The sequence below is a fragment of the Leptodactylus fuscus genome, chromosome 3, assembly GCF_031893055.1.
Source record: "Leptodactylus fuscus isolate aLepFus1 chromosome 3, aLepFus1.hap2, whole genome shotgun sequence".
Taxonomy (NCBI): Eukaryota; Metazoa; Chordata; class Amphibia; order Anura; family Leptodactylidae; genus Leptodactylus; species Leptodactylus fuscus.
Window position 1 is genome coordinate 60,029,851 of NC_134267.1, and position 26,618 is coordinate 60,056,468.

At 42.4% G+C, this 26,618-nt stretch overlaps 2 protein-coding genes across 4 annotated transcripts in view; both read right to left on the reverse strand.

Annotated features, from left to right (window-relative positions):
- On the reverse strand, positions 1 to 13,451 carry FBXO5 (F-box protein 5). 3 transcript variants are annotated; one of them, XM_075267630.1, is made up of 5 exons: positions 13,396 to 13,451; positions 5,289 to 5,980; positions 3,825 to 3,915; positions 1,916 to 2,086; positions 1 to 454 (listed from the first exon to the last, which is right to left on the reverse strand). In XM_075267630.1, the coding sequence occupies exons 2-5, from the start codon at positions 5,945 to 5,947 to the stop codon at positions 203 to 205; spliced, it is 1,173 nt and encodes a 390-aa protein (XP_075123731.1). In that variant the 5' UTR covers positions 5,948 to 5,980; positions 13,396 to 13,451; the 3' UTR covers positions 1 to 202. The 3 variants fall into 3 exon arrangements, with proteins under 3 accessions (XP_075123731.1, XP_075123729.1, XP_075123730.1); XM_075267628.1 differs by lacking the exon at positions 13,396 to 13,451 and adding an exon at positions 13,289 to 13,376; XM_075267629.1 differs by lacking the exon at positions 13,396 to 13,451 and adding an exon at positions 8,584 to 8,677.
- Positions 13,398 to 26,618, reverse strand: part of MTRF1L (mitochondrial translation release factor 1 like) — a 22,283-nt gene continuing 9,062 nt past the window's right edge. Inside the window, exons 3-7 of the mRNA XM_075267627.1 lie at positions 23,144 to 23,324; positions 22,899 to 23,062; positions 19,242 to 19,359; positions 16,938 to 17,074; positions 13,398 to 13,607 (exon numbers count right to left, since the gene is read on the reverse strand). Coding sequence (XP_075123728.1) covers positions 13,398 to 13,607; positions 16,938 to 17,074; positions 19,242 to 19,359; positions 22,899 to 23,062; positions 23,144 to 23,324 — 810 coding nt within the window. The remainder of the gene's footprint in view (positions 13,608 to 16,937; positions 17,075 to 19,241; positions 19,360 to 22,898; positions 23,063 to 23,143; positions 23,325 to 26,618) is intronic.

Consider the following 26,618-nt stretch of genomic DNA (forward strand, 5'->3'; position numbering starts at 1 on the left):
GTGTATCCTGACAGAAGGAAAATATTGGTTACGCGTATGTACCTGGAAATATATTACAATAGTATTTGCCAACGAATATTAGATATTTTCTTTGTGTCCCTTTTACAAATAGGATAAAACAATACTTTTGCTCTTTGAAATAAAAAGATTTGCTTTTGCAAGTCACACAGGGAAATATTTGATCAGTCCACTTCCTTAAAATTTATAGCCTTCGGATATTCTGTTTGCTCTTTTTACTCCCTGGAAGTGGTTCGGATAAGTATCTGTGGTTTGGAGCTTTGCTGGTTGTGCAGGCTTTGGAAAAATGATACTGACAATTACAAAGTGTGCAGAAGTCCAGCTGACAACTCTCCCTGGTGCAAATAGCTCGGTGTTGGTAGGAGTCATACTTGGCAGGAGAACCACAGTCTCTACACACTTTAAGGAGTTGGTCATTTGTTAAGGTTTTTCCAACCTATAAAGAAAAAGAAAGGTCTTGTTAAAATGGAAAGAATAATGTACAGAGTATAAAACACTTGGATGATGTTGATGAAGATGACAGTTTAACGAGTCCTACCAAAAATTAAAATGATCCCCTATCCTATAGGATACAAGTGAGTGACTGACTGCTGGCACAGCCATTAATTTATGATAACATGGACCCAGCGTTCTCCTGATCTGGCGGTTTTCCCTGCCATCAGACCCCTTATGGTACGTAGGATAGAAAATAAGTAATTTGTGAGGCATCTCCTTTAATTACATGGTCCAATTTAAAGAGGTTTTCCCAGGAATGAAATTAAAATTCAATGTTTTTTGCAGATATAATTAAAGATTTTTGCAGAGTTTTAAAAATTTTCTCTAATCATGTTAGAAAGTCAAGTCAAGACCACTATGGTGTGGGAACTGTCAGATGCCCATTCATGACATACTTATGGTGACTGGGTTAGGTTCTCATACATGCCTACAACCACAATAAGGAAATAAAGTCCCACACCATAGCGAGTTACTGAATTCATGATGAAAGCGATTGGTAACAGATTTATTTCATAGACCGCCACCAGTAAGATTGTTACATTTTAAAACTCTACAAAAACAAGTAACTTAATTGTCTACAAATTTGCATATGGTTAAGTTAATGGGAAAATCCCCTTTAGGCTAAGGCCCCACGGGCCGTGATCACAGTGCTAAAGTGCTGCAGAAAGAACCGCTGCGTGATTGCATTGCGGTTCTTTCTGCAGCGCTTTGAAAAGAAAGCTCACAGAGTTTTCCTCTGCTGACTTTCTCTTAACATTATATCTACGGAAAAGGCGCCGGCGTTTCCGTAGATATAATTGACATGCTGCGATTTGCAAAGCCGCAATGGCTTTGCAAATCGCAGTGTGTCCGTGCTGCGATTTCTTCCGCAGAGTGGGCATGGGATTTGCATGAATCCCATCCACTTTGCTTGCACTGTAAAACGCCGCGATTTTTCCCGCAGCATCTCTGCATTTACGTCCCGTGGGACCCCGGCCTAAGGCGGAGTTCACACAGAGTTTTTTGGTCCGGAATCTGCCTCAAAATCAGCCTCCAAATAGAGTTCTATTGGTATGCTTTGTTTGGAGGCTGATTTCTGACCAAAAACTGTGTGAACTCAGCCTTAGGTCCCATATTGTGGAAAAGCAGCTTTTTTTGTTGCAGTTTTTTGAGCCAAATCAAGGCGTGGGATGAGGATAGGAGGTAGGAGTATAAGAGCTTCCTATATATTACCTCCCCCTCAAAAAAAAAAAAAAAAAAAAAAAGGCTGCAATATTTCACTTTACTAGATGTAACATTTCTAATAACATGCAGCCAACACAAGTTCATCATTGATCTGACAATTACAGCTCAAAATCGACACAAAAAATGGCTGAGAAAGATGACAAGTTTGTTCGATGCGTATGTATTCCAGAAATCCTACCTCAGTAAACTCCGCGTGACGGCTGTATGAAGAGGACTTGTTCTTTTTACTACTTTTCTTCTTGGAAACACAGCAAGCAGCACTGGCGACTTTCTGCACTGAGGAAAGGGGTATTCTGAAGAGAGAAGAGTCTCGGGTAGCTGCATGTTCTGTCTTCCTTACGGCTTTATCCTGTTAAGAATGATAAGAGGCATTCAATTTCTGGTTTATATCAGCAATGTCGTGATGTCAGGATGTATAGTGAAGATCTTTACAAAAGCGCCGATATGGCTCATGGCATTATAAAGTGTAATTGGTGTCTTTCAGTAGATTGCATCGGTAAGAGTGAGCAGCTTACTCAGCGACTGACCGCCTTCCTTGTAACACTGTATACAGAGATGGCTACCATTCACTGAGAGCCGCCTAAAGCTCAAAATGAGCAGAAATATGGGGATGTTCACACCAGTTATAGAGGTCGGTTGCTGTCATCAGTCATAGGATGAGAGCAATAGATATTTAGAGAAAGAGTGACAGATCCAGACAGCGCCCGGCTCCATCTGGCACAAGTTCTCATTTACTCCAACAAAACAAAATTCAAAAAAATCCACGACAGGAAAAAAAATTTACTTTTGTAATTGAAGAAAATCCTTCATGCACAACGTTTCAGTCAGAAGAATAACAAACATGACAGACGTCACTCGGATATTGCCCCTCTAAGTTGCTGTGAGCTTTGCTGTGTACTGTCCGAGTACAACAATAACCTCTCTTATGAAGGAATTCATACACTCACAATAGCACTAATTTATATACTAAAATTTGAGTTTTATGAATATCATTTCTAAGTCAGACATTAAAAGCTATGTTTCAGATATTTACTCATCCTGATTTACTCAACGCAATAGGATGAGATGAAGCTGGGAGGGAGAAAAGTTACCAATGTACATCCCCCTTCCCCCCACCACCAAAAAAAAACAAAAAAACCCTTTCAGTGGCAGGCAGATCTAAATTTTACCATAATGGAATCAGTGTGGAAAAACTTCTGTGTGAACATACTCCTAGATGAAGTAAGCCCTTACTAAACTCTCCCCTCTACAATCTATTCTGAATGCAGCGGCCAGGCTCATCTATCAGTCTAGATGCTACAGCGATGCCTCCGGTCTGTACCAGTCACTACATTGGCTGCCTATTTATTATAGAATAAAATATAAAGTTATCACCCTCATCCACAAGTCTCTCCATAATGCCGCACCTCCATACATTTCCTTCCTCATCTCTGTCTACCGCCCAACCCGTGTTCTCCGTTCACTCAATGACCTAACACTTACATCCTCTATTATCAGAACTTCCCACGCTCATATACAAGACTTCTCCCGTGTTGTACCACTTCTCTGGAATGCTCTACCCCAGACAATCAGATTAACTCCCAATTTCTACAGCTTCTACAAACTAAAGACATCTTTTCAAACAGGCCTATCACAATTTCTAACATAAACCCTTCCGTACTATAATTAGAATCCCCAAAATCTAACCCTCCTCTGTCCCTGCTCCCACATTACCGCACATGATATGATGTCATTTCAGGCTAACTTTATATGTCCAAGCTCCATCCACATGTTAAAGGACACGACTAGTGATAGCTCAAAGTTTTATGTTTGTGTAATGACAGTCACCTCTATTACAGAATTATCTGACCTCTGTATAAGCAATGCTGCCCCTGCTACCTCTTGTGTCACCCCCTCTACCTCATAGATTGTAAGCTCTTACAAGCAGGGCCCTCAGTCCCATTGTGTGAAATGACTTTCTTTGTAAAGTATCCTTCTGTCTGTATTTGAACCCTACAAATTGTACAGAGCTGTGGAATATGTTGGCGATATATAATTTTTTTTTAATTATTATTATTACTGAAACAATATAAAATTCAAATACTCACACAAATTTCTGTACGGTACTGCTTATAAAGACTGTAAGCCCAGTCGTCCCTCTGCAAGATCTTCCTCCATGTTGTGCTCACCACAATGACACTAAAATAAAACCAAAGGAAGTTAGCGCTAGTAAGAACAGTTAAGTCAGCCGTTCAATGATTAAGGTCTGACAAACCTGCTGATACTTGTCAGGACTGTGGCAACAAAGTCAGTTTTGGGTGAATATGTTATTGCAAGATGTACCATCATAGGAGTTTAGGAAAGTTAGAAGTGTTCTCCATTATACCCCATGAAGCTAAGGCCCCTAAATAAAACTGATCGACCATTTCTTCCTTTTCTCAGACAGATGGAGAGTTCTCATGAAACCCTTCAATCTTTCTGCATTGATTTTGTCTGGTAAGAGCTAAACATAGGGCCAGACAATCATATAATAGGCAAAATCAAGATTTTTTTTTTTTTTTTTTTTGGGGGGGGGGGGGGGAGAGTATTGAAGCTTCATTTTGTGGTCTGTTCCTCTGCATTACCACAATCACTGTCTTTGCGAATAAGTGGAACAAGGCTGTCAGCCATTTATAAAAGGTGTGAGGAGTCAGGCTAAGAATCAAACTGTACGTTTTATAATATCTGAGATTTTTGGAGTCATATGAAGGAAGAGACTCTTCTTCCATAGGACACTAAGGGTATGTTCGCAAAGCGGAAAATGGATTCCGCATGTGAACATGCCACGTGGCTAGCCCGATGCAGTGCAACAGGCATTCCGCTCCGGATTACGGCCAAATGAATGGGCCTAATCAGGAGGGAGTCCTGCGCCGCAGAATCCACAGGAAGAAGGGGCATATTGCTTCTTTTTTCTGCTACTAGCTAGCAGAAAAAAAGAAGCAAGTGGCTCCCATTGAAGTCAATGGGAGCAGTTTTTGGCAGCGGATTTTGAGGCAAATTCTGCGTCAAAAAACCTCAGTGTGAACTAGCCCTAATGTTGCTGTGCTATCTGAATTATTTTCATAGATGTCACTGGTTGAAAACAGTCAGGATTAGGATATTTATAGGCAGCTGTACAATATATACCATCTAAAAATCCCAATCCAGATTGTGACATGACTGGTTAAAAAAAATGTTTTGGTGCAAAGTAGGCCATGCTTTTCGCTCCTTGCAGTACAAAGCTGAAAGCCAGGCCCACTTTATTCCAGGGTCAATTTATTGGTGCAGGGAAAACCAAGTGGATTATGGTTTTTTTGCCGTGGCATGGTCTGCTTAGGACCTCCCGTAGTGGAGCAGTCCCATGTGACCTTTGACACTAAAGCATGTTCACCATACCATGAACAGACCGTATAATATGCATATAAGTGGTTTAGAAGGGATTTTTCTGATGTTCCAAACCCTTTAATAAAAGATAACCACACAAAATTCTAGAAACTGCAATACTGGCAATTGCTCTCACAGGGGAGGGTAAATAAAACTAAAAGAATTCTTACTTGATTAGATCAATTGCACTAAGATGTCTTAAGATTTTGCTGAGCAGATGTTTAAAGTCCCTCTGGAAAAACTCCCCGAGAATGTCCATTCTTTCCCGTCCCATTTTTTTGCCTATAAGCTTATCAAGGCCAAAATTTTGACTGGAAACAACTTCTTCAACGGTGTCCCAGTCAATCTTTGGACTTCCTTTGCAGTTCTTTTTCAAAGTCGAACAGACGGCCTCCTCAAACCGCAGCACCGGAAGGTGGATGGTGCTTGGATGGACCGCCACAACTTGCTCCTGTGAGGCTTGCTGCTTTGGTGTCTCAAATAAAGGACTAGAGGTAACGCTAGTGCTAAAATCCTCCTCATCTTGGCTCTGGGAATCATTGAGAAGTACTGACGAATAACCACTGTCCTGAAGAGGACTACATTCCAAGTCATTGGTTTCAACGGCATTAAGCCTATGCAGGAGATTCTCCTTATTATTGACAGGTCTGTCTTCATGAATGATGAGCACTCTACTAGGAGACAAACGTTCTACACTGGCGTCTGAATATCCCGCTTTTGGGGAGAGTTCCTGCCCTTTGCCAGATTCATGCTCAAGCTTGGATGGGCTTACGTCTGGTTTTATCTTGGATGGTGATGACTTGGTGGGAGTCTTAAAGCCGCACTTCATGTTTAAGGTTACGTGTCAGTACTAGAAAGAGACCTGTAATAGAACAAATAGAAGAAAATGTTTAATTAAGAAATACTTTACATTGATTCAAAATATAAAACTGGGAGAGGGAATCCATGTGTATACATACCTGCCTAAAATACCTGAAAGTATACAAGTTATATCAAAGCCGAGGAATCTATGTTACACTCTTAAAACGATTTATACGGACGACTTTCAGCCGTGAAATACTGTCCATGTATTGACCGGATTTACCAGCCTGCACACTGTGCCGACAGAGGGATTCCTATTAGTATAGTGGCCTGTGATGATAGAAGTCCCTTCCTTCGAACATACTGCCTTATACTGTAATTGTATGGGACATTACATCGCTGGGAGGCAGGAACTCCTAATATCATGGATAACTATTACGCTAGATGTCCCTCTCCCAGCATAAGGTGCAGGGCGGTAAATTCAGCAAAAAGACCGACAGATGTTTGAGAATGTAAAAAAAAAAAAAAAAAAAAGTCATGTCTAAAACAGCCAAGTGCGTGTAAATCTTATTTTTGACAACCCTTTAAGGCTGGGCCACACTAGTGTTACTTCCACTGTTGAACTCAATGGCAATACCAGATCTATACTGTTCCTACTGACTATAACAGTCTGTCTGGTTTCCATCACTGAACCAATTGGGCACAGCATGCTGCAATATTTTGGTGAGCAGGTTTGTGTCAACGTGAACAGTGATAAATATAGAGGTCTGCATTTTCCCCCATACCCGTTGGACTTTGAGTCTTTCTTCAACCAAGGGGTAAGATGCTAACCAGACTTCTGGATCTCACCCGGCTGAAATAAGAAAATGTGCACCCAGATGATCAGAGCACTTATTTCTCTTGGAGATTTAGAGATGGCAATTTTACACTTCTGTAATATGAGTCCATACAACTTCAGAGTTAGGCTAAATACACATGAACGTGCAGAACAGGTCAGTAAGCCCAGGCCTCTAAATGGAGAGGTATCCTGAGTTTTGCCCCAGGCTCATGGGCCCATATACAGACCAGAGATAACACGAGGGCATGTATGAGACCACAGAACAGGACACTGTGCTAGCTGTGAAAGGACACAGGTAGCTAATGCCAATCCATAAGATCAGTGTGCATGGAGCCTTATTCAGAGCCATAATACGACTCTACAACAGGTTCCCTCCAATTTTATATAGAAGTACTGTGGCAAACCCTTTAAATGGCTTATTACAGTTCTATATCGATGCCACATACTGACTGCTCCGCAATATGGAGTCATGAGGAGTCAGTGGGCATAAAGCTATATTTTACTGAATTACTAAAATGGGAGATGATCCCCTTAAATGGTTAAGAAAACCATAAGAGGACCTGCACGCTGCGTGGGGGGAGGGGTGACCATAAAGTACGCCAGAATTAAGACACCTAACCCTATACAGTAGGCAGAGCGGGAAGAGTTCAAGTGCAGTAGTAAGTACAACCATATTAGTAAGTCAAAATGGCCCACATGGCAGGTATGGCAATATATCATATAGCAATACATATGGGGCTTTAACAAGCACATGGGCCAGCAGGTTACACACTGCTCTACACAACACAGCTTAAATAAGACTAGTAGACCTTCTCCAAGTCACATCCCCTTATAAACACTAAGATAGGTGTATTACAGGGGCGAAAAATACAGTGCCATTCTGGGACAGGATTACTGACCAAAAGAAGTAGGGATTACACTAAGTATAACTTTTATAATGTCATGAATGATAATGTATCACAATATTCTGTATAGTGTGTGTGTATAATATATATATATATATATATAACAATATTCTGTATAGTGTGTATATGTATGTATACACACTATACAGAATATTGTGATATATATATTATACACACATATGTATACACACACTATACAGAATACTGTGATATATATATTATACACATACATACTATACAGAATATTTTGAGGTAACATCTTGTATGTTAGTGTCTCAGATTCTAGGTAATGCTGCCAATACTATATATATATATATACATACATATATACACACACACACACATATACCATAAGGTCCTAGTAAGCTATACTCCATACCAGTGCAAGGTAAAACCTGAAGCACCAGCAGCCACGCACCCCCTCCCCCATCTACCGCCATTTTCAGTCCGCCTAAATGTAGTTTTGATCTATCCCCTGACATGAGCCAGGTCTCAGCCTCCACTAGAGCCCGGCTATCCCCTGCCCTCCATTACAAGGGACAGTATACATTACTCTCCTCACAACACAAAATGGAGGGAGACCTCGGCAGGTTATTATATTTTTGGCGGGTGGCGGCTAGTGTATGTACAGGCTTCCCCTATATAGCTCCGGCCCAGGCAGCATATGCTAAGGTTAGAGGATTGTACACACAGCCCGGACACTTTATAAGGTTATTCTGTGAATGCCATAGAAGAATCCGGGCACAAGTGACCTTTCCCACCTGAGCCCCCTCCCCCACTATAATAGCGCCATATAGTAGATCGCATATAGCTATACATGGGACATTATCTACCCATAGATAGATCACTGCACAATGAGAACGATCCATTATTGGGTTAATAATAAGGACCACGAGCCCAGATGAAGGACACTGCACTTACTGATTCCCCGAGCTCCAGTCCTGGATTCCTCTGTCAGATCCCAGGCTGTGCTATTCTCCGCAGATCATCAGTCTACAGCTGGAATAAAACCGATACCCTATAAAACCATCCCCCGATCCGTCCATCCCCCGCCCCCCTCACTACAGCTCCCCCCACCCCCCCCCCCCCCCCTCCCCCCCCCCCCCCCCCGCCGCGTCCCCCCCCCCCGGTCCCCCGTGCCCCCCCCCCCGCGCCCCGCCCCCCGCCCCTCCCTACACCCCCGCCACCCCGCCCGCGCTCCTGCCCCCAGTCTCACCCCCCAAGGCGCCAGCTGCTCAAGCAACTTAGAAAGTGTTCAAATTTCGCGACCAAAAGTTGTATCCAATGAAGGGTCGTTTCCGGTCCTCAGCTAACCAATCAGAAAGCGTCTGGCGCCCAAGCAGGTCGCGCTTCTCATTGGCGGATAGGAGGCACGTAGCCATCAGAAGACACACCCCCTGAGTAGACGCGTAGCCCGCCATCTTAGTGCCTGGCAGAGCCGCGGATACAATGACTATTATTTACAAGCGGGCAAGCTAGGAGAACAGAGAAGTATGAGCAGTGAGGAAGGCTGAGCTGCCGCCCTCCAGCACAGAAGGACTCACTGGCATTTTTAAAAAAAGCTTTTAGAAAGTTTTAAAAAATAAATACAATAGTTTCTCTGCATCACTGTATTTCATACACGTATTTTTTTTTTATTTTTTTTTTTTACTTTCCCATATACAGAGCTGTGTAAGTGGCACATTTTTTTTTTTCAGGACAAGTTTTCGATCTTATACAGTTTTGAGGATTTATGAGGGTTGAGATTTTTGTTGTAACCTCTTTAATATTTTAAAAGTGTGTGCTTTTTCAGGAAATACCTATTATATATACACAGAGTATCAGTATATAATAGGTGAAAAAGGATGGAGGAAGAGAAATCAAGTAGGGCCGCACTAACAGGAGTTTGATATAATGTCCGTATAAATGTCCTTATAAAATTTTGCTGTCAACACACTCGTATGTCTTTTCTTAAAAACACACCTGAGTGTCACAATACCGTATTTGTATGGCAGCATCTTCGGTGGCACGGCTCAAGGCCGAGAATATATATATATAGGAAGACTGGTACTTAATCCCAGACTGAAGAACCAATTTCGTACGGTAAACACAATGTTGATGCGTAGATTGGATTAAATGGATTTATTTAAAGATACCCCGAAACGCGTTCTTGATACCTTACAAGTACCACCCCTTCATCAGATCTTATTCTTTCTGCTTTCACGTGTCTGTATGCTGTATCTGGCAAGCCGTATGCCACATACAGCATACAAACACGTGAAAGCAGAAAGAATAAGATCTGATGAAGGGGTGGTACTTGTAAGGTATCGAGATACCCCGAAACGCGTTATCTTTAAATAAATCCATTTAATCCTATCTACGCATCAACATTGTGTTTACCGTACGGAGCGCAAAATTGGTTCTTCAGTCTGGGATTAAGTCCCAGTCTTCCTATATAGTTGAAAAGGGGGTGATTTCAATATCTGAATGTTTTTAAACTTTTATTTTTAGACCTCCAAGGGGATTTGATGGCTCATACAACATACTGCAATACTACTAGTGTATATTGCAGTATACTGTAAGGGGGCATTCACACAATGACTCCCATTCATTTCTTTATGCAGAATCCGCCTGAAGAAAAGTCATGTCGCTTTTTTTTTCCCACTAGCTGAATGATTCCGCTAGCGAAAAATTGAACGCTAGCAGTTGCCGTAGAGCTCCATTGTATGGAGGCAGATTTTGAGGCGAATTCCGCTCCATTGGCCCCGTCTGAACTAGCCCTAAGGGTTATTAGCCACACTGAGATCATAAATATGGCAGCTGGCCCCCACTAGGTACTTAGAGGGCTCAACATACTATTATATCGTGTCAGGATGGGGTTATTTATTACATATGATTTTATTTTTTACCATGAGATCATACCTATGCATTTAAAGAGGTTCTCACAATTAGAAAATCCCCTTTAATAGACTTTGTCTTTCCTTAAATAAGATTTCACCTGTGATAGATAAGCAAATTCACAGCAAAGTCCACATGTATAACACATGCTGCACGACACATTAAACTACGGTATAATATTGCATGCCATGTTAACATATAAGCAGGACTGTAGAGTCAGAAAAAAAAAAAGTTAACTCTTGCTTCAAAATAAAATGAATTATCTTCAGTTATATTATACAACTTCATCCACATGCATAAATAGATTCATCATTTGCTGCATATTTCTATCACTAGCTTTATAAATGGATTAGAGAATATCTACTGCCTCTGACTGACTGTCGGCCACATATGGAGTAGTCAGTCAGGCTTTGGAGTGCACTGCCCTGCCTAGAATAAAACATTGCATATGTACACATTATCAAATGTGTAAGATTTCACAATTATCACAGAATAGATCCTAAAGTACCAACAAATGCAGCTCATATATTAAATGCAAGGCTGCCATGCGAACTCGCATGAGATTGCACTACATCGCAAAGATATATATTACCATGGGCTCTCACTTAAAAAGGTCTATATACATTATATTACTTTTACACAATTCCTCCCACATAAACTCCATTATGACATGTATATCATAAAACGGAAGCCCTACTATTGGCCACACCACACCCCGATTTTAATACTGGTAGGCTCTGTGAAATGTTTTATTACAGTGTGAAATAGGAGTTTGTGCAGGAGAGGTGATCTCTAGCAAACAGCTTTACCCAGTAGCTCAGGAGACCATTAGATGAGCAGAGGTTACAGTAGTGGAGTGATCATTCATGACTCATGATATGGAGCTGTAGGTACCCAATAACTCATCAGACTCCCAGCACTCCTACCGATCAGCTGACTGAAGGGCCAGGAGTGCCGAAGAAAGTACAGCTCCATTCACAATAAGACATATACAGTGTGTGTATAGATACACAGTAGAATAAATCTAAGGGGGCTGTCTGACAGCTAGTGTCCGCTGATGATGTCCATTCAAAATCTTGCACGGACATTAGCAGCGGACATTAGCTGTGTCCGTGACATTTTTCATTCATTTAAATGGACATCAGGTGCGTTCTTTTACAGTCCTTGCCTGTCCCTAACTGTCCGTTCCCAAAGATGTCTGATTTTTCAAGCGGACAGCAAAAACCTACGTCGGGTTTTGCTGTCCGCTTGAAAAGTTGGACATCTTTGGGAATGGACAGTTAAGGACACCCCCATGGACAGTAAAAGAACGCACCCGATGTCCATTTAAATCGATGAAAAATGTCACGGACACAGCTAGTGTCCGCTGCTAATGTCCGTGCAAGATTTTGAACAGAAATTAGCAGCGGACACTAGCTGTCGGACACAGACGGTAGTGTGAACGCTCCCTAACTCTGCACCACATGCTGAATCACCATAAAATTACCTGAAAATCTGGTACCCTTGTGTGGCAGATGGTCATGTAATGTAAGCCCTAGCACGGGGCCTGAATAGATGATAAAATACCCCAACGCTAAGGACTGCTACCTTACGGATACAAACGTGAGCATTGTAGGGTCCATTGGAAAACAGCATGGATGGTATTCTCCATGATACCCCCCATTCATTTCCAGCAGTGACCCCAGACAGGAAAATGGAGAGGAATAGGACTTCAAGTTTTGTGTCACACTTCCCTGCATGGACCTGTGTTAATACATGGACATGTGTGATATGTCTATAAAAAACAATGGGTCAGTATGCCAGTTGTGAAAACCATGGCTAGCACATGGAGCGAATCAAGAGAGTGCGCAAGTGTGCGTATTCCAATAGTGACATTTTCCAGAGTCCACGGTAATGATGACATATTATATCCATAGCACTGGAATGGAAAATCTTACTTGGTTCAAGGTTAGGTTGAGAAGGGGAAAAAAAAACCTGTTACAGTAGGTCATGGCAATAAGTGATAACAATGTCCAAAAATCTCTGCGTAATATGTTGGCGCTATATAAGCAAAAGAAATAAACAGAACAACTAGATCTTATATGAGGTTTGGGCTATGAAGTGACTGATCAGAAAACATGTTTTGCACCCAAGTCTACAGTGCTACATTGCACCTAGTGAAAGCAAGTGTGCTTATAGTCACTTCTGGCCCAGCCATATCTCTGCTGCTCATAGAAGTGAGTAAGACGGCTTTTATCCTGAATCTGAGAACTTCATACTCTGCTCCCAACTAACTTCACCACATAAATGTGCAGAGTTTTCCTCCTATTCTGGTGTTCATCTGATCTCTGCAAGATTGGATTCACATCTGCGACCGGGTCAACAGACCCAACATGACACCAAAACCGCCAAATATTGCTTTCAGGCGATAAGTTATTATTTTGTTTGAGAAAAACAAAAGGTTCCGTCCAGTTGGGGAATAAGAGAACGTTACACAGAACGTTCTAGGGGCCGTAACTTGAACTGGTCAATAGATTTGTAAAAATAAAAATGTTAAAATGATTCTTTACGGCTTTGAAAAATCAATAAAAATTTGTTGAATTAAAAAAAAAATAAAATGATTCTTTACGGCTGGGTCATGTATTAGTAGTAGCCGACCAGTGAAATTGTTACAAGTCAAAAGTGAAGCTTTACACCATTACTACTATTAGTTCAGGAAAAAAATAAAAAATCTTTGCCCTAAACACACATTTTGGGATGCAATACTCACTGTTTAGACTTCTCCTTCATACCTACAACCAGGTACGTTATTTAAATGTACCTCATGGAAATCAGGCTTAAAAATATTCAAAAACAGGAGCCTTAGAAATACAGCACCTTTATTTCCAAACGTTCCCGCTTTCAATAATTTCCAGAAGGGACTCATAGTCCGAAAATTCACTAAGAGCCTGAATCATCTCATCTAAAAGTTCATCACCAAATAAGAATCCATCAATGTTGTGAACAGACACGCCAATCCGATGGTCTGTAACACGGTCCTGAGGGTAGTTGTATGTTCGAATTTTTTCTGACCTTCCTTTTGTCCCAACCTAGAGAAAACCATTGATAGTATTAGAATATACAACTCAAACAAGCAACACAAGCATCAGATACATACACTACAGCATGTTACAATGGGATGGTTTCCAAAATAACACCTTATAATGAACATAGCATACTGAACTACACTCCGTGTTGTATCTCCTAAGTACAATCTTAGGGTGAGGGCACACAGTGAGGAAAAACTGTCTATTTTGTTGCAGTTTTATTTTTATTTATTTTTTTGACTGTAAGCCTTATCTACTTACTATTTTTCTCACTGAAAGACACCCCTAGGATCATGCATATAAAAGGACTGACATGCTACAAAATATTATAATAAAAGACTAAAACTTAACGTTTATTGTGTCTATTAAATATAATTCAGTGCATATAAAATAATATTATTAGTACACTATCAGAGCCTGCGTATTCTTTGTCTAGGTTGGACAATTGGCAATTGTGGGGTAATCGCCATCTATGTCCGTCCTATTTTTTTCAGGCTTTACACTCATTGCTATAAGCTCTGGTATCTACTATAGCAGTGATGGCGAACCTTTTTGAGACCGAGTGCCTAAACTGCAACCCAAAACCAAATAAATTATCACGGAGTGCCAACACGGCAATTTAACCTTAAAACTCTGTGGGTCCACAATTGCGGACCCACAAATTACAGTCATGTGACTGGGGCTTTACAGATCTTGTACTGAAAGGTAAAGGTCTCTGCATTCTGTACTTTTAAACAATTAATTTTCACTATTTACATCGCACAGGATCTGTTTTATAGTTACCGTGCAATGTTATTACATCCTGTACTAATTTCACGTCTGCTATAAAACAAATACTGTGTGATATACATAGTGAGGGGACCCCACACAGTACAATCTGCTCCTCAGTGGCCCCCCCACACAGTACAATCTGCCCCTCAGTGGCCCCCCACACAGTACAATCTGGCCCACAGTGGCCCCCACACAGGATTATACCTGTATACTCCACAGTAGCCCCCTCCCACACAGCATGAACTGGTCCACAGTAGCCCCCTCCCACACAGCATGAACTGGTCCACAGTAGCCCCCTCCCACACAGCATGAACTGGTCCACAGTAGCCCCCTCCCACACATCATGAACTGGTCCACAGTAGCCCCCTCCCACACAGCATGAACTGGTCCACAGTAGCCCCCTCCCACACAACATGAACTGGTCCACAGTAGCCTCCTCCCACACAACATGAACTGGTCCACAGTAGCCCCCTCCCATACAACATGAAATGGTCCACAATAGCCCCCTCCCACACAACATGAAATGGTCCACAGTAGCCCCCTCCCACAGAGCATGAAAGATCCACAGTAGCCCCCTCCTACACAACATGAAATGGTCCACAGTAGCCCCCTCCCACACAACATGAAATGGTCCACAGTAGCCCCCTCCCACACAGCATGAAATGGTCCAGAGTAGCCCCCTCCCACACAACATGAACTGGTCCACAGTAGCCCCCTCCCACAGAGCATGAAAGATCCACAGTAGCAGCATAAAATGGTCCACAGTAGCCCCCTACCCGCACAGCATGAAAGTCTACAGTAGCCCCCTCCCACACAACATGAAAGGTCCACAGTAGCCCCCTCCCACACAGCATGAAAGTCTACAGTAGCCCCCTCCTACACAACATGAAATGTCTACCGTTGCCCCCCTCCCCTGACAGTGCAAACAAACACAATATAGTTACCTGAAGAGCTGCCGGGTGTTCTCTCTTCTGTTCACTGCGCGCGCTGATGACTTACGTCATCACACCCGCGCTTGTTCAGAGGTCACACTCTGTAGTCAGTGTAGGCCGCGTAGTACGCGTGGCCTACACTGAGCTACACTGACAGCTTTCAGCTGGATGCGCATTTGCACAACCAGCTGAAGGCAGCGATCGCTCACTAACGGGGAATCCTGCATCGGATTCGCCGTTAGTGAGCGATCAGGGCGACAGCACGCGTGCCAGCAGAGGGGGCTCTGCGTGCCCTCTCTGGCACGCGTGCCATAGGTTCGCCATCACTGTACTATAGCGTTATCAACAGATAACATTAACACCCAAAATCCAATATTTCCCCACTCAATGTCACTGAGTGTTGCTGTATATTTCCAGCAGCCTATAATGTGGCCAGGAATACAAATTGGACCCGTGGATCTATAACTCCATTCAGTCATACACAGTTGCCATCTGCAACTATTTTATTCCATGCATGCTCGTACGGTGTGACCAATTCTCAGTGTGTCCAATCCTATTAATCACTTATCCTGCGGTGATGATAGGAGTGGTGCTATGTCTCTAGCCGTAAAACAATGTCGCTAGTACGTATGCCACAAGGCTAGACTGCGCGCATACTGTTAGCTAGCTGCACCATGCCTTCCTTCCCCCATGGAGCTCAGAGCACTGCTGTATTCTGTTCCTACTAGACAACTGCAGCGCTGACTCGTATACTTATATCAACCTCAGCTTGTGCTGTTGTCTTCCTATGCAAAGACAGCACCCCATCTGACTGAAGCACATTGCCGCTGACGCACAGGTCCAACTAAGGCTGGGCACAGGGGAGCGTTAATGTGATACCCCTTATGTTCCAGCAAAAGCACCAAAGTATTCCTACATATAAATGCCAAACTGTCTCGCCCTGTCTTCTCCGCGCCGCCGTTCGCTTACAATCCCGGTTCTTGTCGGTATGCAAATTAGCTCTCTTGCAGCACTGGGGGCGGGCCCCAGGGCATCCCCAATGCTGCAAGAGAACTCTCTCCAGCGCTGCCTCCATCTTCTTCAGCAACGTCATCTTCAGCCTCTTCTTCCGGCGGTGGCTTGTAACCTCTAGGCCTCGGGCAGAGCAGACTGCGCATGCCCACAGGCCACAAGAAAATGGCCGCTTGCACAGTATTGTAAGCGGTCATTTTCTTGTGGCCTGTGGTCATGCGCAGTCTGCTCTGCCCAAGGCCTTAGAAGTTACAAGCCACCGCCGGAAGAAGAGGCTGAAGATGACGCTGCTGAAGAAGATGGAGGCGGCGCTGGAGAGAGTTCTCTTGCAGCATTGGGGACGCCCCAGTGCTGTTTGAGCACTGGGGCCCGCCCCCAGTGCTGCGAGATAATTTGCATACCGACAAGAACCAGGATGAAAGGTGAACAGTGGCGCGGAGAAGACGGCGAAAGGAAGGAGAAGAATAGCCTTTCTTAAGACTATACTGACGTGGTACTTACAAAAAATAGTGTGTGAATGATCGGATCCCTTTAAACCATAATGGATTGCCATTGCAAGCCAAAATTTGGTCATTAGATCAAGGCAAAAACCAATTGTGAAACTTCTGGGGTCCTTTACCTGGATTTTTCTTGCATTCTGTCGCTTATTCACCTGCTCTTCTAGTTTCATGTTGTATAGCTTTGCACGGAGAACCTTCATGGCTGTCTCTTTGTTTTTGATTTGAGATCTTTCTTGCTGACATTCAGAGACTATGCCTGCAACAACAAAGAGAAAACTTCTATACATAGCTCAAGCAAGACACAAACAAATCACATCAACTTATTAAACCTCAAAAGGTCCCTAGATTAAGCAGGACTTGTCATGACCATCCAAAAAGCAAAACTGCTGCCATACTGCTTATCCGTAATCCCCCAGTTGCGAACCCTTTTTATGTCTCCATGTCCATGTGCAACTCATATACTAATAGAATAAATTAAAGGAATTCTATCATTGGGAAAACTCATTTTTAACTAAGCATATACTTGCATTTAGTAAGACTATTCCACACATACCTTTTGTATGTTAATCCCCTCAGTAGTTTTTGAATGAGCCTGCTTTTATTCAAATGCTAATTAGCCACCACAGAGCACCGGAAGTCTCAGCGAGCACTGTCTGCTGTGTGTGAGAGCAGGGAGGCTGATAAATCAGCAGCAGCAGCCTACCTGCTCTCACACACACAGCAGACAGTGCTCGCTGAGACTTCCGGTGCTCCCTGGTGGCTAGTTAGCATTTGAATAAAAGCAGGCTCATTCAAAAACTACTGAGGGGAGTAACATACAAAAGGTATGTGTGGATGTCAGGGTCTGGGGTTGCTATGTAGGGTGGCATAGACACACAAGTCCAGATTTTTAGTCCAAAAAAAAAAAGGTAGCGTTTTACTTTCACTCAAAAAAAAAACAAAACAGTGCAGCAACAAAAGAAAACAATACAAAAATAAATACCTGCCCGTCTAGGCTCTAACTGAATATAGAATAGGTTACCTCACCTATAATAACAGCCTCAATAGTAAGCTGCATTGACCAGGAAAGCTCCTGCTGGCTCTGTAGCCAAGCTCTGTCCAAAGTCTTGCTGCTGGAGCTGACCTCTTAAGCCTCACTGATGAGGACAATTCTCAGCAGCTGACATGCTGCAGAAACATCCACAATGTGTGGACTGGAGGGGGTGTGGAATGACAGGTCCCACTACCAATCCTACCTGTCATTCCTAAAAATGCAGCCCAATACTGAGCATTTACCAAAATGCTCAGCAGACGAAAGTTGTCTGCTGAGAACAAACATCATTCCTGGACTTTTCCCATCTCACCCACCTGAGTAGTCTGGGCGAGATGTACACCCCCTCCATTATAAGACCAGCCATCGGCTTACAGTGGAATAGCCTTTCTAAAGGCTAGGCAAGTATATGCTTAGTTAATAGCGAGTTTTCCCAATGATAGAATTCCTTTAACATGTTGGCGTTCTCCACCAACCATTTTAAGTCTACATGCACAAAAACGAGTTCCCTGGGCATGTCTTTGAAAATCTATACAGATGGATGCTACCCATGTGCGGTCTGTGTTCTCTATGGACCCATACACTTCAGTAAATGAGCCAAGATTGCAAAACAAATAGGTATAGGGCTTATCCTGAGTTTTGTGTCTGGGCTCACAGCCCCTTGAAGTAATCGGTCATGTTTATGGGGCCATAGAAAAGAATAGGTCAGTAAAAAAAAAGCAAAAAAAAAAAAAAAAGCACACAGAGCAAAAACTATGGTCTTTTTTTAATGTAGATTGTGATAGGGATCACAATGTACTTTTTTTTTTCTCCTATCAGTATGTCTTTTGTAGTATGGGAGGAAATCCACGAAAACACGGGGAGAACATACAAACTCCTTGCAGATGGTGTTCCTGGCAGGATTTGAACCCAGGACTCCAGTGCTGCAAGGCTGCCGTGCTAACCATTGAGCCACCGTGTTCTAGTGGACTAGTTGGAGGTGGTGAATGGTCCTCTTTAAACCAAGTGTGTGACTATTTCTAAGGCTGGCTTCACACAGCTGTGTTTGGGCCAGCAAATACAGTCGGTGTATCAGCCACATTTTTTGGACCAACTGCAGCTCAGCTAAACGAATATGTTGAACTCATGATACAGTCAAGCTGGTGAATAACACTGATATATGAACTGGGTTCAGGCATAAACATGGCAGTGTGAGGCCAGCTGGAAAGATGGTGTCAGTTTTTGATAGATATGTTTTCCGCGTTTGGTCGAACCCCCACTGAATCGGCAAAACTTTTATCATGTGAATCAGGTTTTGCCTGGTAATATTTTGCCAGAGCTCCGGTACCAGCACTGCCACTCGAACAAGAAAGTGAACCAAGACAAACAAAAAAATATTATATAGATGACGTACCAGTTGGTATGTGAACAATCCTCACCGCGCTATCTGTAGTGTTTACGTGTTGTCCTCCAGCACCACTAGCTCTTTTGGTTTCAATACGTAAATCCTTAGGATTGATAACTAAATTAATCTGGAAAGAGAGAAGAGAAATCATTTATTTCATGATGCTGACAATTTCATTTTGAGAATTAAATGACTCTGACCTATCCACAGGACCCCACGCCAGAGCTCTGTACACTGCATACATGTTCCAGTGTGCACAATGTAGTGGACTTGCAGGGTACTGCCGCTCTGTTCTCATTCACTTGAATAGGAGCAGAGCTGGTTCTGGTACCCAGATAGCCACACATCTTGCATGTGGATGCCAGAGGGCAAAACAGCTGATAGCATGTCATACCCAACCTATCTAAGGGTGCATTCACACGGTGTAACGTGCCGCGTGATGTGGCACGTGTACGCCGCGTGACCCTTTGCGTGCCGTACACGCTCCCATTCATTTCAATGGGAGCAGGGATCATATGCGCCGCACTAGTTTGCGGCCGTGAATAAATGCATGGCCGCAAACTAGCGCGGCGCATACGATCCCCGCTCACATTGAAATGAATGGGAGCGTGTACGGCACGCAAAGGGTCATGCGGTGTACACGTGCCACATCACGCGGCACGTTACACCGTGTGAATGCACCCTAATACTGATGGCCTATGGATAGGTTATCAGTGTATATCTTTGCCAGAACCAGCTCTGCTCCTATTCAAGTGAATGAGAACAGAGCGGCAGTACCCTGCAAGGCCACTACATTGTGCACACTGGAACATGTATGCAGTGTACAGAGCTCTGGCGTGGGGTCCTGTGGATAGGTCAGAGTCATTTAATTCTCAAAATGAAATGAAATATATATCATATACAGAATTAAACCACCACCCAGCCCAGAGAGTTTGGATCATTTATTTTATAGTAAGGGCTCGTTCACATCTGCGTTCTGCTCTCCGTACTGCAGGTTTCCGTTTCCTGCATAAAACAGAGCAGGAGACGGAAACCTGCAGGAGTCTCTCTCACCCATTCATTTGAATGGGTGAGAAAGCTGTCCGGCCGTGAGCGGCGGTGAGCGTTTTAGTCTCTCCGCTGCGAAAACGGGTTTTATAATCCGGACACAGAGTGGGACATGCAGTACTCTGTGTCCGGATTTAAAAAACCGGCTTCATGGCAGAGAGCATAAAACGCTCACCGCCGCTCACGGCCGGACCCGGTCTGTGGTTTCCGTCTTCTGGCATGCAGAAGACGGAAACCACAGAACGGAGACCCTGAACGCAGGTGTGAACCTAGCATAATACATATTATTTTTCTAGTTGTCAGGAACCATTTTTTGTTTGTTTGTTTTATTAAATACTCTATTTATTTTACTTAGTCCCTGTATGGGATATGAACACTAGAGGAAACTGCCAGTACAATACATTGCAATATTTTAGTACATTGAATGTGAAAGTGCAGTGTGCTGAACGAAATGGCAGCACAAATTTCTGACTAGCTCCTCCATTCAAGCTGGGGTGCAAAGCACCCCAGTTCTTGTGATTGGTGGGGGGGGCTACTGTATGCATAAGAAATTAAGTAAACAGGTCTATATTGTCTACTGATATTTGTAAGTTGAGACCTTTGAACAATTTTATTTTCTGTCAGCATTAGTGGCATTAATACATTTTGTAATACTTTGTTAACATATTTTGGATTTGATTACAAGGTTAGATTATAATGGGGACAAAATGGCAATTACTTTTCGTGGGTCCAAGGCTGCAACCCACATCACCCTTGATTATAATCCACTCTGGAGGGAGGGGGGAATTTATTATTATTATTATTATTTATTTTTTATATAAAGGGGGTGTGCTGGTCAAAAATAATCGGCAAATTGTAATGCAGGTAACATTCTCAATTAATTGGGAATTTGATTTAGGTCATAGCAGCCCTGCCCTATGCTAAGCATAAGGCAATGGGATGTCTAAATTAGCCAAATAACTAGATCAGACAAATGTTAAAGTATCTGCATATAAGTGGCTGACCCAGATTATTTTACTGGCACTGCTATAAATCCTGTGTGCAGGATCCTCACGGATCTCAGATTCTCTGTAGACTCCCATCAGGTGCAGCTGGAACTGCCAAAGGTCTGCAGAGACATATTTTGTGTGTCCAACGAACAGCTCAAGTGAGAAGAAAAGGACTGGAAATTTGGAAATCAGACATTTCTGACACTACTTGCCACAACATTTGCTACTGGGGAAGAGCCAAGATCTCCCCCCCCATAAACATGAGGTGGCCGTCCAGTTCTGCCAAAATTGGCTTCTTTCATCTTATATGTACATTACCGTGTAAACGTTTTAGGTAGGAGGGGAAAAATGCTACACAATGCTTTCAGCATTAGAAGTGTTAATAGTTTTTGTTATTTAAAATTTAAACGTCAAAGAGTAAAATAGAAATCTAAGTCAGATCAATATCTGTTGTGACTACCCCTTGGAGAAGGAGTCCTGGAGGTGATGAAATCTCCCTCAGAGCCCTGATCTCAATAATATCCAGTCTGTCTGCGATTACATGAAGAAATTACATGAAGAATTTGAGCAAGTCCACATCCACAAAAGAAGTGCAATTAGTTTTCAAAGATGTCTGGAGCAACTTTCCTTCTGAGTTCCTTCAGAAATTTTGTGCATCTAGAAAAACTGATACTGTTTTGAAGGCAAAGCATCCACTTTTTTTTTTAGATTTTTCTCTTGTTCATTCATACAAATAAACACATATTTAACGGAGTATAAGATGCACTTTATTTCCCCAAATTTGGGAGGAAAATGGGAGTGCATCTTATAGGCCGAATGTAGGGGTGGCAACGGTGGATCAGTGTCATCCGGAGTGGTACGGGGCCTCGGTGAAGAGAATCAGATGGAGGAAGAATGCTCCGGAAAGGTGAGTGTAAGTGCTTGTTATTTTTAATCATGTCTCCTGGGCCTAAGAAGACCCCAGTGTATAATAATAGCACATGGAGCATATTATACTATGGGAAGCATATTCTTCTGTGTTGGAGCCACTGTGGAAGCACATTGTACTGTGTGGGGGCCACTATGTAAATCATATTGTACTGTGTGGGGGTCACTATTAGAAGCACATTGTACAGTGTTAGGGCCACTATGGGAAATATATTGTACTGTGTGGGGGTCAGGCAGTGTAGGCATGTTGGGAGAAGAAAGCCTGCGCCGTCCATATGTGCCTCCCTACAAACTAAAACTCCCATCACACTTGACAGGTTGGAATGACCGGAGCTGTAGTTTGACAACAGCTGCAGAGCCACACAGGTTGTGCAACATTGCCGCCCGCATACAAGAGTGTAACCTGTGGCCCTACAGCAGCAGATTTATCCGCTCCCCCCATAATTTTTCCCCCTATTTTCCTCTAAAACTTCGGTCCAGCTTATGGTCCAGTGCAACTTATAGTCTGAAATATACGGTAATGCTTCTATTTTTAAAACCATTCTTACTTTGCAGCACTTTTCCCATACCTGCCTAAAAAACTTTTTAACTGCACTGTATGACTGCCTTAAAGAACATTCACCTTTAAACACAAAAGGCAGACAACTAGGAATCCCTGAATAAAACCTTTGTACGGTCTCCACTTTGGATTTACAGTCCTTACCTCACTTGGTTGAGGCAAAATGGCAACAGTCATAGTGCTCGTATGAATTCTTCCTTGTTTCTCAGTCTTGGGTACTCTCTGAACCCTATGCACACCGCCTTCATATTTCAGGTGTTTATACGCATCAAAGCCAGTGACACTTGCTGTTGCATGCCGGACTCCTCCTAAAATACACAAAATACTGATTGGTATAAGCGAGCCACGTGACAATACACCTTCTTGTTAGTGACAAAATTATTATTCACCTAAGTCACTCTGAAAATACTGCAGTATGTCAAAGCTCCAGTTTTTATAGGTGGCATAATGCTGATACATATCAAATATCTCAGCAGTGAAGAGCATTGCCTCTTGTCCTCCAACACCAGCGGTCACCTCCAATATAAGATTACAGTCAGCTTCTTCTTTGGAAATTAAAAGCCAAGCTATCTGTAGAAGAGAAATGGTGGAGAGATGCGAGATATAAAAGTTATCCAAAGTAGACAAAAAATGACAGTAAAAACAACCATAATATACTGAAAACTGGCAAAATATAGAGACAAAAGATAATCCACTGTGCAGTGCTCTTTAGCATCTCACCAACAGTGTTGCAAGACTTCTGCTGTGCCAAAGTAGTAGTCTACACTATCTTATACATAGGGAAAACCGGATTTTCTGTTGGGTATGATTTGATTTCTTTGTACTGGGCATTGTACCCCTCACTAGGACATCTTTACACTCCAACAGACATACTTATTTTTTCAGAGAGTCAGTGACAATGGTGTCACAATGTCAATAACTGTTTAACCGGTTAAGGACCAGGCCCAAAAGTATGTTAAAGACCAGGCCTCTTTTTTCAAAACTGACATGTGTCACTTTAAATGGCAATAACTTTGAGACGCTTTAACTTACACAAATGAATTTGAGATTGTTTTCTTGTAACACATTATACTTCATGTTAGTGGTAAACACTAATCAATATTTTTGCATTTATTTATAAAAAAACTAGGAAATTTGATGGAAATTTGAAAAAAATTGCAATTTTCAAAATGTGAAATTATCTGCTTTTCAGGCAGATAGTCATACCATCCAAATACATGAATAAATATTATCTCCCATATCTCTGCTTTATATTGGCATCATCTTTTGATGGTCTTTTAATTTATTTTGGACGTCACAAGGCTTACAAGTGTAACAGCAATTTTCCAGATTTACAAGAAAATTCTCCAAACCAATTTTTTAGGGACCACTTCAGTTCTGAAAGTAATTATAAAAGCCTGTATAATAGAAACCCCCATAAATTACCCCATTTTCAAAACTGCACCCCTCAAATTATTCAAAACAGCATTTGGGATGTTTGTTAACCCTTTAAGCATTTCATAAGAATAAAAATAATATGGCAGTGAAATTTAGACATTTCATTTTTTTTCACTAATACATTCATTTAGACCCAAAATTAACACATTCACAAAGGGTTGAAGGAGAAAATGCATCTGACAGTTTATTGTGCAATTTCTCCCGTGCACAGAAATACCCCACATGTGGGTGTAAACTGATTTTTGGGCACACGGCAGTGCATGGAAGGGAAGGAGCGACACTGGGTGTTTGAACAGCAGATTTTGCTGGAATAATTTTCAGCGCCATGCCTTATTTGCAGAGACCCTAGAGTACCAAAACAATGGAAACCCCCCAAAAGTGACCCCATTTTAGAATCCACACCCCTCACAGAATTCATCAAGAGGTATAGTCAGCATTTAGACCCTACAGTTGTTTCACAGATTTTACTAACATTGGGATGTGTAAATGAAAAATTACTAAAATGTCACTTTATCTCCAAAGTTTTCATTTTCACAAGGGGATAAAGGAGTAAAAGCCCCCCACAGTTTGTTAAACAATTTCTCCTGAACACGGCAATACCCCATATGTGGCTATAATCTGCTGTATGGGAACATGGCGGGGCTCAGAATGGAAGGAGCGCTATTTGGCTTTTGGATGGCAGATTTTGCTGGAATAATTTTAGGTGCCATGTCGCATTAGCAGAGCCCCTAGAGTACCAATACAGTGGAAACCCCCTAAAAGTGACCCCATTTGGGAAACTATACCCCCCACAGAACATATTAAAGGGTAGAGTGAGCATTTTGACCCTACAGCTGTTTCACAGATTTTATTAACATTGGGCCATGAAAATGAAAAATTACTTTTTTTCCAACAAACTGTCAATTTAGCCCCAAATTTTTAATTTTCACAAGAGGATAAAGGAGAAAAAGCTCCCTAAAGTTCGTTACACAAATTCTGCTGAACACAGAAATGCCCCATATGTGGTCATAATCTGCTGTATGGGAACATGGCGGGGCTCAGAATGGAAAGAGGGCTATTTGGCTTTTGGAGGGCAGATTTTGCTGGAATATTTTTCAGGTCCCATGTCGCATTTGCAGAGCCCCTAAAGTACCAATACAGTGGAAACCCCCTATAAGTGACCCCATTTTGGAAACTACACCCCTCATAGAATTTGTCTAGGGGTAGAGTGAGTATTTTGGCCTCACAGGTGTTTCACAGATTTTATTAACATTGGGACGTGAAAATGAAAAATTACTTTTTTTCCCAATAAATCGTCCATTTAGCGCCATAGTTTTAATTTTGCAAATAGTTTAAGAATTAAAAGCCCCCCACAGTTTGTTACACAATTTCTTCTGAACACGGCAATACCCCATATGTGGCCAAAATCTGCTGTATGGGTACATGCTGGGGCTCAGAATGGAAAGAGCGCTATTTGGATTTTGGAGGGCATATATTGCTGGAATAGTTTTGAGGTGCCATGTCGCATTTGCAGAGCCCCTAAAGTATCAATACAATGGAAACCCCTCAAAAGTGACCCCATTTTAGAAACTACACCTGTCAAGGAATGTATCAAGGGGTATTATCATTTTGAGCCTAAAATGCTTCCCAAAAATTAATGTACAAAATGAAAATTGAAATTTTTAAAAATATGCCATTTCGGTGCCCAATACGTTGCACCCACTTTGTGTTGTCAGAGACCTGCACTCCTAAAACTATTAAGTGGGCCATCCCGGGGGTCAAAAAATTATATATGTGGGTGTAAACTGCTGCTTGGGCACACAGCAGGGCTCAGAAGGGAAGGACCACTGTGCGTTTTAGCTTTTGGGGTACAGATTTAGAGGGACCCTCTGGGCGCCATGATGTTTTTGCAGAGCCCTGGAGGTTCCAGTAAACTGGAATTCACCAAGAAGTGACCCCATTTTGTAGGGGCAATTTTAGGGTCTCTGCAAATGTGACGTGGTGTCCAAAAACGAAGAATCTAAATCTTCACTCCAAAAGCACATATTGCTCCTTCACATCTGCACCCTGCTGGGTACCCAAATAGCAGTGTATGCCCACATGTATGACACTGGTGTACCCCGGATAACGTACTTAATGCCATATGTGGGTAGAAATGGCTGTTTGGGCACAGCCGGGGACAGAAGGAAAGGAGCGCTATATTGGTTTTTGGAGCACACCATGCCACTTTTGCAAAGCCCCTGAATTGCCAATAAAGTGGAATCCGCAGACATGTCACCCTATTTTGGACACTACCCCACTGATGGGATTTATCAAGTGGTGTAGCGAGAATTTTTAACCCTTGAGTGTTGCATTTATTTAGTTTCCAGAAATGAAATCGCAACTGATAGAGAAGTTAAAAATGAAAATTTTACAGATTTGCCATTTCAGTGTGCAACATGTTGTGCC